This window comes from Enhydra lutris, unplaced genomic scaffold (genome assembly GCF_002288905.1).
Source record: "Enhydra lutris kenyoni isolate GAN:26980312 unplaced genomic scaffold, ASM228890v2 scaffoldscaffold56, whole genome shotgun sequence".
NCBI classification, from domain to species: Eukaryota; Metazoa; Chordata; class Mammalia; order Carnivora; family Mustelidae; genus Enhydra; species Enhydra lutris.
The window spans coordinates 4,374,824-4,390,413 of NW_019154140.1; the positions used below are offsets into that span (position 1 = coordinate 4,374,824).

General features: G+C 41.2%; 1 protein-coding gene across 1 annotated transcript in view; it reads left to right on the plus strand.

Annotated features, from left to right (window-relative positions):
* The window catches only part of LOC111157822 (anoctamin 6), a 184,689-nt gene that overhangs the window by 148,015 nt on the left and 21,084 nt on the right, over positions 1-15,590 (plus strand). The window contains exons 12-16 of the mRNA XM_022519488.1: positions 787-929; positions 3,188-3,265; positions 7,892-8,117; positions 9,180-9,349; positions 9,554-9,651. Coding sequence (XP_022375196.1) covers positions 787-929; positions 3,188-3,265; positions 7,892-8,117; positions 9,180-9,349; positions 9,554-9,651 — 715 coding nt within the window. The remainder of the gene's footprint in view (positions 1-786; positions 930-3,187; positions 3,266-7,891; positions 8,118-9,179; positions 9,350-9,553; positions 9,652-15,590) is intronic.

The following is a 15,590-nucleotide window of genomic DNA, read 5'->3' on the forward strand; positions in this document are numbered from 1 at the left end:
GAGCCCGATGTGGGGCTCGATCCCAGCACCCTGGGATCATGACCTGAGCCGAAGGCAGAGGCTTTAACCCACTGAGCCACCCAGGCGCCCCAAAGATAGTAAAGATTTTTAAAAATAGTCTCATTCATACTTCACACAAGGTTGAGAAAAATATCAGATTTCCATATTTAAGAATAGTCTTTTAATTTAGGGTGGCTTGGGTGGTGGTAAGTAGAGATTTGAGGACTACTCAGGTGCTCCCCGTCAGGCCCTCAAGAAAGAAGAGGGGGATGTAGGTATGAACAGGCTGAAGGATGGACGGACCATAAACTGATTCTTGAATTACTGTAGTTATTTGTGGGTTTTTTGGTGGGCAATAAAGTGCTAGTAGCAGATGCCTTTTTTTTTTTTTTAAGATTTTATTTTATTTTATTTGATAGAGATCCCAAGTAGGCATAGAGGCAGGCAGAGAGAGAGGAGGAATCAGGCTGCCTGCTGAGCAGAGAGCCCGATGCGGGGCTCGATCCCAGGACCCTGGGATCATGACCTGAGCCGAAGGCAGAGGCTTTAACCCACTGAGCCACCCAGGTGCCCCGCAGATGCCTTACATTATATAACTTGTGGTATATAATGTAACTATTATAATCACTTAACTCCTCTCTTTTAAACATTAGTGTCCCCTGTAAATTAGACTTTACTGACCGTGTATAAAAGTGTTATGGGTAATTATAATCATTAATAATCTGGTACAGATTTCTGAAACCTCAGTCACTGATGAACCACATGTTCCTGTTCTCTCCCCGTTAGTCACCTTGTTTTTGGAGTTTTGGAAGCGGCGCCAGGCGGAACTCGAGTACGAGTGGGACACAGTCGAGTTACAGCAGGAAGAGCAGCCCCGGCCAGAATACGAAGCGCAGTGTACTCACGTGGTGATCAATGAGATCACTCAGGTAAAGAGAACGTTAGGTAGATGCGGCTTAGTCTGTGTACACGGTGGTTCTCAGCTGTGGTGTGCACTGAGATCACCTGGGGGCCTTGGAAAGTCTCGATGTGTAGGTCCCATCACTGTATACTCTGGTGGTCCTTAGTGGCCTGGGGTCTGTCCTGGGCACGGGGATTTTGTAAAGTTTCTCTGGCGATTGTAATATGTAGCTGAGGTGAAGAAGTATTGCTTAGAACAGTGGACATAGGAGATAAATGTGACGCCTTCTTTCATAATAAAAGTAAAATTGGGGAAAAGAAAATTAGACTGCAACAGTAATGTAGAAAAAAAGATGCACTGGTCTATGTCCTTTCTTTCATATCGATAAAAAATGCAAACGAGAAAAATTAGACTCTATGACATCATTGTATAAGGAAGGACACATTGGATTTTATAGTTGATTTTCCATTTTTCACATGCCCCTCCTTCTGACAACCCCTTTTCCATCCAGACCAGCCCGCTGCCCTCTGTGCTGCTCTAAGCTTCTGGAACTGCTCCACCTTTTGGTTGGGATGGTCACAAGATTGTGCAGCTCTCTTCCAAAAGTTGGAGAAAGGGTAAAGGGAGAAGGGAAACATTCATTGAAGTCCAACTATGTTTAGGCCTGTGCTCGGCATTTTATATAATTGGAAAGGGAGATTTGCTTCTGCTACTGCTGCTGCAAAAATAAAAAAATGAAACTGTATCCTCTACATATATATTCCAAAGCCAGTGAAAGGTAATTTTTGAATCATCTGCATTATTGCTCCTTTCCATCAACACAGAAAATGTAGAGCTGATTATACTCGCAGTCATCAGCATAAGGACAGTCAATCCAGAATACGAATAATTCTTGGAAAGCAAATGCTTTTACCAAGAGCATCAGAAAATGTCCCTAAGTATAGATTTTATAAATTGAACCACAGATTTATAGAATGCCAACACTAAAAGGGACTGGAGGGAGCAGTTCAACCTCCTCATTTTACAAATGGAAAAAAATGAGGTTCAATTTTCAACAGAAGGTGATATTTGTCTTTTACAATGTAACAAGCTTCAAATAATTCCCATTATGTATCGTTCTCACTGTTTTCTATGGAAGATGATGAGGTCAAACCATGTGTTGCTGGAAGACTATACATTCAGAAATGAAAGAAACTTAGATAAAATTTGATGCTGAAAACGCCTTTTAAATACTTTAAAAAAAAGGTTATAATATTGGCATCATAGAAAAAGTACTAAAGAAAAGAAAACTTAGTATTTAAAATTGCCAGCGAGTAAGTTAAATTTCCATTGAAACATTGCTTGTTAAAAAATTGAAGATGAAGGTTCATTTTTCTTTCTCTTTTTTCTTCATGTTCCTTTTGTTGCTAATGCACCCTCCATTGGTTTAGTGTGGAAATGAAGTGGTGGGAATGAGATGGCGTGCAAACCAAACACAACAACTTACTAGCTGAGTGGTCTTTGACAAATGATCTAACTTATCTATACCAGAGTTTCTTCAGCTATAAAAATGGGAATAATAGAGTTGCTTCCTCACACAGTGTAGTAAGGGTTAATTGAATTAATGGGTAGAACCTACTTAGAATAGTACCTGGCATAGAGTAAATGTCATGGAAGTATTTGTAGCTATTATTATGCCACAGGTGCTCATATAATCCAGGTAAATCTTGAGAAGTATTGTTCTCTTCTCTTAAAAATTAAATGTATTCTTATGGGCCACGGAAACTCTGAAAATTCATAGCTATACCAAATTAATATATAAAGCTCATCCAAGAAGCACATAATAGATAACCTAGTATTTGCAGACACCCGTGAGACTTCCTGTCCTGCCCTGGCTCTATGCTGTCGTTGCTGCCATGGCTAACATCTCCAAGGAGCTCAGGAATGTAGCTCTACAACTTAGCATTGTCACATACCCAGGCTCCTGAGCTCAGGTCATGGCAGACAAACATTTCATCATTCATGCTTGCATTTTCAAAAAACATTAAAATGAGCCCTGCAGTTGCCTTGTTGTGCATGTGTTTGAAATTAACAAAAAAAAAAAAAAAAAAAAAAAAAAGCAATTCTGGGGAAGGGGGTTATGTTTGGACACGAATTTTTCCAAAAATTAAGCCTAAGATTTAGAGACCAGTCAGGAGGAAAAAAATCATTTCACCAGGGTCCTCCTTTGATTGACTAGACTTTTTCTTTTCTTTTCTTTTTCTTTTCTATTCTATTCTTTTCTTTTTTTTTTTTTTTTTCTTTCAGGAACAAGAGCGTGTTCCCTTCACTACCTGGGGAAAATGTGTCCGTATAACCCTCTGTGCAAGTGCTGTCTTCTTCTGGGTAAGTCTGTCACATACGTTTTAATATCTAATTGTAAATATCCAGGAAAACTCAAGGCAAGTTGGAAACCATGTGGTCTCATAGAATTGTTTCCGGAGAACCACTCAGCCACCACATGGAGCAGCTCTCAGTATCTATCCACTCACGGTGGCTCTTCCAGTTCCTTTCACCTCCTTGATTTAAATCAGATGAGTGGGTCCAGATTTCCCAGTTTCTGGTGAAGAGACCAAGTGGGAGGCATTAGGAATTTTAAAATTTTCTGACAGGAGCAACTAAAATACAATGTCAAGGAATAGCCTTAAAAAGATAATAGGAACTATCAAAGAAAACATAAAAACTACTGAAAGATATAAAAGAAGACTGAAACAAATGATTATAGATAAAAAAATAATATTTCTAAAATATCAGGACTTATCACATTAATTTGGGGTTTATTATTAATAAAGTCATATTAGTAATATAATCATTAGTAATATATTGAGAGTTTTATTGGCTCAAGAATAGCGAAATTAGAAAAGAGGATGTGAAGCCCAGATAAAGGCCCTCATATCAGTAATAATTTAGTATATGAGAAGAGAGGCTTTGTAACTCATAGAATAAGTGAAGATTATTTAATAAGTGGCAATGGAGGGCTGCCTGGGTGGCTCAGTGGGGTAAGCCTCTGCCTTCGGCTTGGGTCATGATCCCAGGGTCCTGGGATCGAGCCCCACATCAGGCTCTCTGCTCAGCAGGGAGCCTGCCTCCCTTCCTCTCTCTCTGCCTGCCTCTCTGTCTACTTGTGATCTCTGTCTGTCAAATAAATAAATAAAATATTTTTAAAAAATAAATAAATAAATGGCAATGGAATACTTGTTAGCTCTTAGAAAAAAAATAGAGATTAAAACCATACTGTGAATACATATTGTAATTCCAGAAATATTCGGAAGGTAACATCACAAACTGGAAATAAATATTGATGAACATGCAATTTTTGCATTAAAAAAAACTTCCTAAACATCACAGCAGTGAAAGAAGTTTCAGAGGAAAATCTACAGATTCCCACACATTGGTATCATTCTAAGCTTAAACAAAACGGATGAAATTTTTGTTAACAATGAGGGCAAAGGGTTAATACCTTCAATACATAAGAAGTCCGGATCACTTGTAAGGTAACACTAAAGATCTCAAAAGCTGAGGACGCAGAGAACAGGAATACCCTTTCACAAAAGGAAAAATACCCTGGCAAATGTCAGATGTCAATACTAATTAAATCAGTGCCCATTTAAATGAGATACAGTGTTTCACCTCTCACCTGAGAAGGCTCATTGTTGGTGAGGTGCAGTGATCAGCTACTTTCCTACTTAGAGTGTGAGAATTTTAAGCTGCCCTGGTCTTCTTAAAAAGCAGTTTGCTAGTAAGTATCATGAGTCACAGATATTCATGTGCTTTAATCTACTAATTCAGCTTTTAAAAACCTTTAATAAGGAGGTATTTCAAAATGGTAAGAAAAGTAAAGATTTAGTCACATGTATTTATTACAAATATACATTTATTTATGTGGTTTATTTATATGCATTATTATATATAAAAACATCTCAGCCAAAATATCCTACATCTAATCCTTCATACAATTGAATATGGTATAACCATGAGAAAGTATGTCCATGAAAATATTTATTACATGTAAAAATGTTATGGTTTTGAAAGGCTTAAGAAAAGGATAAAATATGTAAATGATCTTTAATATGCAAATAATGCATAATTCTGAAGGAATTGTGCCTACATATAGATGGTACATACATTTTTTTCTATTTTTCTTTTTTCTTTATTTTTATAGTTAGGAGTCATTCAGTTGTAGGTGATGGAAAATCAATCTTCATTTGATTTAAACAACAAAATGAGAGTGGGTGGCATTTAGCATTTATTGGTTCCTGTAGCTAAAACTCCCAGGTCTGAGGTATGGCTTCCATGAAGGGTAGATAATTGCAGCCCAGATGACATCCTGGGCTATGTGTTTTGTTCTGCCTTCATTCTGCGTCCAGTGGTCTCCTGGCTCAGTGGTTTTGGGCACTACCTTATGATCTCAGAATGGCTGCAGGATTCCAGATCTCACATCACATGCAAGCCAAGAGAGTTTTCTGTTAGCAGCTTCCTCTTGACAGAGCAAGTTTCTCTTCCCCATAGACACTAGCAGATCTCTCCTCACATCCCACTGGCTCTTATTAAGTTATTTGTCAGGCCTTGAATCATTGGTGAGGCCAGAAGGATGAGATACCTATTTGTCTCAAACCAGTCAGGATGTACCTGTAAAGGCGGGGGAGCAGGGGTACAATCCAGTGCAAACCGCAGGACTGAAAATGAAGGAGAGTTCATTCCACCAAAGCAAGAGCTGGGTCTGCTGCTAAGACTGGGAACAGATCCAAGGCAGCAAGAGCAACCAGTGTCCACTGTGGTGTAATTTCAAGTGTTCCAGTAATCCTATATTAAAGTTATAATCAGAAAAGATTCATAAGGAGCTTGAGAATTAAAATCTTCCTCCTGGAAAGATATATTGAACCTATCAAGTGCCCTGAAGAAGTATGGAAACAAGTCAAGTTTGTAGAAGCTCTGAAATGAATTGGAATTCATTTCCTAACCCACGTAGGAAGCAGTGCCATATAGAGGTTAGTGGGACTCTGGAATCTCTAAGTATCTCTGTTCTTTCAGTTACTAGTGGCTTAATTTGGGTCAAAGTCTCAATCTCTTTGGCTCTTTTTCCACTGTAAAAGATACCATGCTACCTATCTCCCAAGGCTGTTGTTGAGGATTTTAAAAATATATGTGCTGAGGTGAAGAGTAAGCATTTAAAGAATCTCAACTATTATAATTACTTAATAATTCAAATTATTATGGAGATTTTAAAAAATATATACATGATTTTTTTTTTAAAGATTTTATTTATTTATTTGAGAGAGGGAGACAGAGATAGCGAGAGAGAACATAATCGGGGGTGGGAGGGAGAGGCAGAGAGGATCTGGGAGTCTGCTGAGCAGAGAGCCCGATGCAGGACTCGATCCCAACACCCTGGGATCATGACCTAAGCTGAAGGCAGACGCTTAACCGCCTGAGCCACCCAGGCACTCCTAAATATATACGATTTAAATGGCCAATATTTGTTGTGCTCAGAGAGGAAGGCGGGATATACCTTCTCTAATACATTTTTCTCCACCTTGGCTAGTTTTCACTTGTACTGATGCACACAAACATGTCATTCCTTTCACAAGTATTAAGCTCTTTCTGTGAAGGGAAGGAGATAATGAGAGAGATTAGAAGAGGAAATATCATGCCTTCTCTACAAACTGATGGCTTTAAAAGTAAGAAAAACCTCTTATTAATAACATGTCAGTTGCCATATTCACAGCTACCATTTACATAGTACTTTTCATGTGCGTGGGCTTAATGTTCTTAAGTGTTTTTACCTGGGGTAACTCATTAAAGCCTCACAACAATCCTATAAGTTAGTTCCCATTAGGATCCCTCACTCTAAGGGCAAAGAAATTGAAACCTCAAAGGCTAAGTAATTTGAACAAGGTCCCACAGCTCGAGGCAGAGCTGGGATTCAAATGCAGGAAGCTGGCTCCAGGGCCTCACCTATAATCTCTCCCCAGGTGAAAACCAGGCACCCTCCGTTGCTGTAAACAACACCAAGTGATTTGCTTGGCCCTGAAGTGCACAGTGTCAGTAGCTTTTCTCTCTGGTAGCAGTCCTCACGGGCAGTCACATCGAGTACATGTTTTGGAGTAAGTCCAACAAAGTAGACGTAGGGGAAACAGTTTGAAAAAGGGACCCTCAGTGCGTGTTACTCAGGGGCCAGAGAAAACCTGCCTAGTGAGGAAGCGATGTCCTACTAACCATGTACAAATGGCTTCAGACCCCCCCCCCAACATGGGGTCTGTGCTGTCAAAAAATGCAACAGATTAGTGAAATGAATCTTGTGCAAAGGCAGGTATGAATAACTGCCAGTTTCAGATCTTAAGATCTGAGCGTGAAAAGCATGTGCCGCCTTCATCAGCAGATACCTTGTTGTCCTTTCCAAATTCCCTGTGGGCATGCTGCAGCCTCCCGGGTCCTGTTCAGAATCTCGCCTCGTGCAGGTGACTAAGACGCTAGCACCTACTGACCCTTGAACCTGTGCTCGGTTCTCTGTTGGAAGGAGAGCTATCCCCTTAATGGACCATAACTGAACGAAAACTTGATTGCATACCCTCAAGAATGCCGTAACTGTAGGAGAGATGTTTTCATGCATTCTACTATTCCAGTTTTTCCTCATCTGAAGATACTTTTTTTTTTAATAGACCTTCATTTTTGGAGCAGGTTGGGGTTTGCAGACAAACTGCCCAAAAGTACAGGCTTTCCATGGACTCCTCCCTCCTTGTGCAGTTTCTCCCCTTGCTTTCATTTTCACTCAGTGGATACATACTCTTTTGACCTCCATCATTCCTTTCCCCTATTTTGGAAATTTAACATGCCCAGGTTCTACTTGTCTCATGGCCGTTGTACGAGTCCCATTATCCCACACATGCCCTTGTCCATTCACACAGGGGTTCATCTTTAAGCATAAAAATACTCCTCGTGAAGCTCACGTTGGTGTGTTTGTTGTGCTTCCAGATCCTGTTGATCATCGCCTCTGTTATTGGGATCATTGTCTACAGGCTGTCGGTGTTCATTGTGTTTTCTACCAAACTTCCTGAGACCTTGAATGGGACAGACTCAATCCAGAAGTACCTGACCCCTCAGACAGCCACGTCTATCACAGCTTCCCTCATCAGCTTTGTCATCATCATGATTCTGAACATCATATATGAAAAAGTAGCCATCATGATTACGAATTTTGGTAAGGTCCTGTTACAGCTTTGGTCATCTGTAAGACATTTTTAGAACCTGGTGAAATAAGAGAGTCTGTCTCTTTTAGGCATTTCAATTTCAACATGTTACAAATTTTTGAAAATTTCAAGTGTAAACATACTTCATCTAACCTGTGTGGGAAATGAATTATCTACAGCTTTGCATTAGCAAAAGGGACAAAGCAAAGACAATCATTATAATGTCCAAGCTCTGTGTAAACAGATCAGCCCTGAATAATATTTTCAATTATGTTAGATCACGTACCCTATTGTTGAAAGTAAATAGTCTCTTTATTGCAGATAAGTGGAATAGGGTCATGGTTCCAGTGGCAAATATGCTCCTCTTTTGCTGAGAGGACAAGTAATCACACTGTTGCGTGGCTTCCCCCCATGCTGTTCATATTAATATAGCTCTGTTCTCATCAGCTCCGGCTTTTGTAATAAATGTTTCTCTCTCCCTGGCTTGTATCCCAGGCAGCTGCTTGGTGGTCAGAGTTAAGCACTCCCCACATGCTGCATATGCCTGGGTCATTTTCCGAATGGTCTGCTCAGCGGTCATCTTCTGAAAATGATCAGACTGATTTAAATTCTAAACTAGAAGAATGACCTGTTTTGTCTTCTCCAACTGCTTGTAACAAGTCCCCCCTTGTTTGTTTCAACAGCCCTACCTTATCGCAATTCAGGAAGACAAGAGAGTATCATTTAGCAGGGCTGTTCAAAAAAAATTTTTTTTTGTCCACTTAGACCTGAGAGAGCACGGCCTTGTCCATTTGATAATACTGGGCTTGTAAAAATTAAGGAATCCTTGAATATTTTTGCCGTATGGGATATTGTATTCTCGGCGGAAGGGGGAGGGAGGGAGGACTCTTAAAACGATGTGTAAACTTGTAATTAACACAGTAGCTATATTAAGGAATTCAGAACAGCTTAAACGGAAACAGTGTGAATTGTATTTTTTTTTTTTTAAAACATGTTAACTCATGTATCCGTGTCTTTGGTTAGGGTCTCAAAGCTGTTCACAGTTTTAAAATCTTACCTTTATTCGACTACAGAACTCCCAAGGACGCAGACAGATTATGAGAACAGCCTGACCATGAAGATGTTCCTATTCCAGTTTGTCAACTACTATTCTTCATGCTTCTACATCGCATTCTTTAAGGGCAAATTTGTAGGTTATCCAGGAGACCCCGTCTATTGGCTGGGAAAATACAGAAACGAAGAGGTACGAACTTGGAACTGGATTCTCTTGACAATTAAAGCTGCTTCCCGTTTCCTCCCGGCTGCCCAATGAAGAGTTTCTTCACGGTATAGTCTAGAGAGTCTCTTCACCTCAACAGAAGAATATCAGCAAAAAATAAAAGTAGTGACTCAATTTCATATTTGACCCATCTAGAATTTAAATGGGATTTTCTTTGTCATATTCCAGTGTGACCCAGGTGGCTGTCTCCTTGAACTGACGACGCAGCTGACGATAATCATGGGAGGCAAAGCAATCTGGAATAACATACAAGAGGTGTTACTCCCGTGAGTATGAAGCTGTGTAATCCCGGGGCTGTGGCTGAGGAGAGAACAGCCCCCCCGCCCCGTCCAAATCACTTGCCTGTATGTTCACACAGCTGCGTGCCCACTTCTAAAATGGAGTAAACTCTATTTATTATAGGTCTCCAGACAAGATGGTCCAACCAACGGTATAAATGTATCCAGTGTTTGATAATTATGTTACAAAGGAAAAAAAATCATATTTAACTTAAATCCCCATCTGCTACAGTTTATGCCTATTAGCCCATTATTGGTAGCAAACTGATCCTAGTTCTTGGAGACATGACCTTTGTTGAGGCTGTGAACTAAGTATTTCCCCAACTTTCATGACTTTCTCCTCCCTTATAGTATGCTTTAAAAACCAAGAGTAGTAATTTGTTGAGTTCCTAGTATGTGCCAGGTCCCTTTATTAAGTGCTTGATAGATCACTCTCATTTAATCTTACAGACAATTCTTATTTTTATCTCCTTTATAAAAATGAAGATTCTGTGGCTTAAAGCAGTTAAATGATTTACCCATGTTTGCGTTATCCCTAAGAGGCTACTGTGGGATTCAAATCCAAGATCCCAGGACTCCAAATCCATGTGCTTTCAACCAGAGTTCTCTTGTGGTCCTCAGACACAAGATTACATAATGTTTTAAGAGATAATCATCTAAAATAATAACCACAAATGTTTTGGCTTACTGTTCTTTCCCTAAGAAATGGGAGCAACAGATGTTAGCCAAGGTCACACTGCCCTTTTAAATCTTCACTTAAGCCTTATCTTATATCAAAGTGAAGAGTCCAGTGCTGTCTCAATTTCTGTACATTTTCAGGGGGCTTAGTATATTCCTTTTTTATTGCTGCTGAACAAATTACCACCAACCTAATGGTAATGGGAAGACAATTAAAAAAAAAAAACACACACACACACAAAACAACAGATTTTAATACCTTACAGTTCCAGAAGTCACAAGTCTGACACGGGTTTCAGTGGGCTACAGTCAAGGTGTTGGCAGGAGCCATGTCCCTTTCAGAAGCCTCTGAGACGAATCTATTTGTTTGCCTTTTCTGGCTTCTAGGATTGTCCACATTCCTTGGCTTATGGCTTCTTTTCTCATCTCAGAGCCAGCCTTGTGGCTGTGTGTCTGACTTCTGTAGTCACTTCCCCTTAGCTCCTCCCTCCCTCCGTCTTCCGCTTTCATTGACCCTGGTAATCATCCAGCCCACCTGGATGATCCAGGAAAATCTATCTTAATGTCAGCTCATTTACAACCTTATTTCCCCCGTACCAGGTAACTTAACATATTCGTTTGTCCTAGGCGGGGGTTGTAGACATCTGTTGGGGAGCCATTTTTCTGACTATTCCACGTAACTTTTCAAGATAATTTCTGGCTCTGAGTTTCTGTTCTCACAAAACTTTTGATCTATCTTCTGTCTTGCCTCCCACATCTATATTTTCTGCTTTTGCCAACCCTAACGCAAGCTGTGGCCCCTCTCCTCAGTGTCTTCCAGAACCACTCACACAAGCAGCCTTTACTGACATTTGGGACACAGGGCCAGAAACCCAAACAACTTTAACTTTAAAATTTTAAAAATCCATCTTTTTAAAGTCTTTTGTCCTATATAACTGTATGACTGTTTTTTTTTTCCTATTACCCTTCTTTGTAGCTTCAGACTCTGCTGCTTGTCTTCCCCCCACCACTAAGAACTTCCCTTTCTTTCTCTTCCCTCCACTAACTTCTCTCTCTTCTCCATTACCAAGTCCCTGTTCATTCTCTTTGCAGAACATTTAACCTCTTTTTTTTTCCTCCCTGTCTTTGCGGAGCAGAAACCTCCAGGTTTCGGTGTGTCCTTCCATGTCTCTTCACCAGGCCTCATCCTCCACCTTCCATGTAAACTGTCAGGGTCTGTCTCTAAACAGACACTCCTCTTTCCCCCCAGCTCCCTCTTCACCTCTCTCCCTCCTCATAGAAAAGTGGATTTTGGTCTTAGCTGTAAAATTAATATTTTGGGGCTTTACTACACAGTAAACAACCCTTACCTTCGCTGAGTTCATATTCAGATTTTTCCAAATGAGTAGAAGTAGGTCGTGCACAAATATTGGATATGAAAATAAATATATCAAATAGAGGAAAGGCTTCACTCAGATGAGTAAAAAGCATTTTTCTGAAGGAAGTAGGCTGGTTATTTAAACCAAATTTTGATGACTAATTCGTTGTCAGAGAGCTATTTTCTGATTAAAAAAAAAAAAATAGTGGCTGTTGGTGGGGGGGTGATGGGGTGGGAGACGTATATTTCCTAAACTGGCACTGAGAAATTCATATGCAATGAAACTTGTTCACATGAAATATTTCAAAATAAAGGATGTATATAGTGTCCATGGCCGCTTTATACCTGCACTTCAAGTGAGGCCCATCGTTGCAAAATTTTAGTAAGCTAAGCTTTTTGTTCAGCTCTTTCTACGCCTGGCTTAAAATACTTAAGGGTGGTACATTTTGAATTCTCTTCCCCTTGCCTGAAAACTGGGAATGCTAAATTTTAGCCACCTTAGAGAGTGACTCTGGCTCTTCCCATCGTTCTTCCTTATGGTAGATGCCATTTTCCTTCTCTTTCCACAAAAGTGAGAGAGAGTGCAGTTACTCTTCCTACCCAAAACTGTCCCCACCCCAAAAACACACAGGAGGTGAGAGAAAAACTGTGTAAGTCAGTAGCTATTTTCACACCATTTAAGTATGTCATAAGGAACATAACGAAATGAATGTCACCGTCAGCTTGCCGCCTTCCACTGCCACCCCATTTGAGGTCCTCGGTGAGGATTCCTGGAGCATAGGAAGAAGCACCTCTTGCACTATGACCAGGTCCCTTTGGGGTCCCCCCGGCACCTAAGTCAGTACCTAGGATTTAACCGGGCAGTCCCCAGCACCAGAGGAGTGAGTGAGTGAGCCATAGGCTTCAAATACGTAACATCAGCAAAGTGACACAGTTGTTTGTTGGACCCAGAGAACAAGCTCAGAGCCCTTTCACCATCCCAGCCTCATTCAGTATTTTGATATTTGAGGCATGCCCGGGAATTTTATTCTGTGCCTGACAAAAGACTAATACAATTGCTGCATGAAGCTACTTACTCTGGAGAAATTTTTATGATAAATGTTAAGGAACATAATTATAGTTAAATATCTAAAATACCAATAGCATTGTTCTTTGGTGTTTAGATAATGGATGACTGTAATTTTCATCCATTATATGTTTTTGTATTTTTCACAATGGATATGCACTACTTAAAGAAAGTGAACTATTATAAGAGAAAATATCCCTTCTCAAGATCTGATTTGGCTAGAGGATGAACCAAAGACATAGAGTAAGGAACCTTACATAAAGCTATCCCTCACTGTTCACACTGACCCTTCACTTTCAGGAAGAGTAAAATAGATTCAGATACTGAAGGGTGCTTGTATTCAAAATTAGCAAGTGGGAATACTGTAGAATAGCCTTAAATAGAAATAGTGATTATCTGTACCATGTGGATTACATATGATAATGAAGAAACAAAGAGAAAATGAGGTGTAAAGTGCTTTAAGCCCTGCTTTATGCATAATAAGGACTTCAGGAAGGGTGGCTTTTTACAGTGCTGTTCTGTTATTGCTAGTATGCATGGTAACTTCCTAAGAAAACTATTTTGTAACCTCTGCTAGAGGGAGGAAGCTTCCAACCGTGGCCAGGGGAAGAAGTGTCTGGTATCAGTATTTTTAAAAAGTTATCTCAGTGATTCTACGTGCAGTCAAGATTGAGATCTCTGCCCTAGATTCATAACCCACTAGAAAACGCAGAAGACCAAGGACAGTGATGGATGGATGACAGCCCAAGATTTCCTGTTACCGATAAGTGGTTCAACTGAGGAAGACGGAACAAGAGGCTCAGAGTCTGTAGCTCAGAAAAGGAAGCTAGTCAGAAGGACTTCTAATATGACCCATTATGGGTGAGGGAAGGCAGTATGGTACCAGAGGGAAGTGGGTAGATGAGCTGGTCATACAAGTGGTTGCCAGGACAGAAGTTTCATCCTCAGTCCAAATTGGAATGGATTTAGATCCCCAGTCATAAAAGAATGCTTCTCTGGAGCATGGAGAGGAATCCATCAAGAGGCTGAGGCTGGAAGTGTGAGCAAAAATAAATAAATAAGACAATAGAAACCAGGAGTCTCCAGTCTGGGTGTCCTGAAGGGTGATGGATGATGCCACCAGTGTCCCAAGGCCCCCATCATGCCTAAAGCTGCAGGTGCCTGGCCTTGCCTTAGACTTGACTGATTACAGAGCTTTGGGTTGGGGCACAGGAAGGAGCACAGCAACAAGCCTTCCAGGTCATTCTAAGTGCTGAAGTGGGACCCACCCATCCAGACAGCACTGTGTCCCCAAGCCAAGATTCCAAGTCACTGAGGCTGGGTTTACCATCGGCCTCAGCCAGTGAGCCTGTATTGGTCAAAAGAAAATCCTGTGAAGGGGGTTTTGATGCATTAGGAACTGTGCTAGATACTTTATCTGTTCTGGATCATTTAATCCTGACAGAAACCCGGACAGGATAGGCTTCAGCACCCCATTTTATTTTAGCATGACCGAAGTCAGGTAGTAAGCAGTGAAGTGTGGATTCGGATTCAGGGGTGTCTGAGACCGTGTCCCTACCACTTCCCAAGCCTCATGCTGTGTCCCTAATGTCACAGAAGAGAAAGAAGTGGGGCAAGATTGTGAAGCCAGGGGCGTGTTCTGTCATAGAGCAGTCGCCCCCTCGTGTGCCTCAAGGGGTTGTTGGTCGGTCGGGTTACCACAGAGACCAGCCAGTGGGATGTCTGGCATGACAAGCTGTTTGTAGCTCCTCTCTCCATGTGGGGTGCGTGTGCAGCACCCGCACGTGTGCACGTGCAACACCACTAGGGCTATCTTTAGGGTGAAGCCTTCTCAGTATCTGAATTTGAAAATCCCTGCGAGCATGTTGCTGGATCACCCACAGCTTAGCCCAGATGTTTGTATTGGAAGTTGTTTGCTGCTGTCGTGCCTCCTACGGTGCATTCCACGAGGAAACCACAGGCCAGCTGTTGCTTGAGGGGACAACGGTTCTTTAGGCTACAGGTGCACGCTTCGTGCCACTGCAAACTTCAATTTCTTTTCAGGAAAAATTGCCCTAAAAGCCGGGGGGGATGGGAGGACACATTTGTCTGGAGGCATTAAGGAAGAAGGTAACATAAAAGACAACAGGCGACTCAGTGGGGCTGGTGTCCAATAGAGCAGAGCGTGGGGCATTGTCACTTCTTGGGTCCTTGATTTATTCAACTTAAAATAGGGTCTTGGACCTGTTTCATCTAAAATGAAAATATATCCCCATTCTCTCAGAAACCTTTAATGGCTCCCCGCTTCCCCCAGAGTAAAAAATGCCCAGATCCTCATGGTGGTCTCTTGGGCTCCCCACAGCTCAGAACCACCATAGCAGTTTCCTGCTAACCCAGGACCACACCGGGCGCCATGCTGTCTCTTGAAGGAAAGTCAGGGGCCTGCTCCTGCCTCTGGGGCTCTGTAGTCACTGTACCCTTTGCCTCCTTCACATTTTTATTCAAATATCACTCCTCCACCTGAGCCCTTCTCTGCCATCGCCCCTCTCCCCCTTCCACTAATGCAGACAATCTCCATTCCTTGCCCTGCCTCATTCTTCTCCACAGCAGGATCATCAGCTCCCGTACCATGTCTGCCTGTATTTTCTTCTCTGGTGATTTCATACTAGAAGGACCATTTTGGATAATAGCAGCCAAATGGGGGAAAACAAAAAACAAAACAAAAACCTAAAGTTAATCAAATGAGAGAAAAGTATTTCTAAAAACTAACTACCATATGGAAAGGAGCTGGGAGAAAAAAACAGTAGCAGTTATGATTTTAATAAAGCCTGGTACGTAGTACTGGTT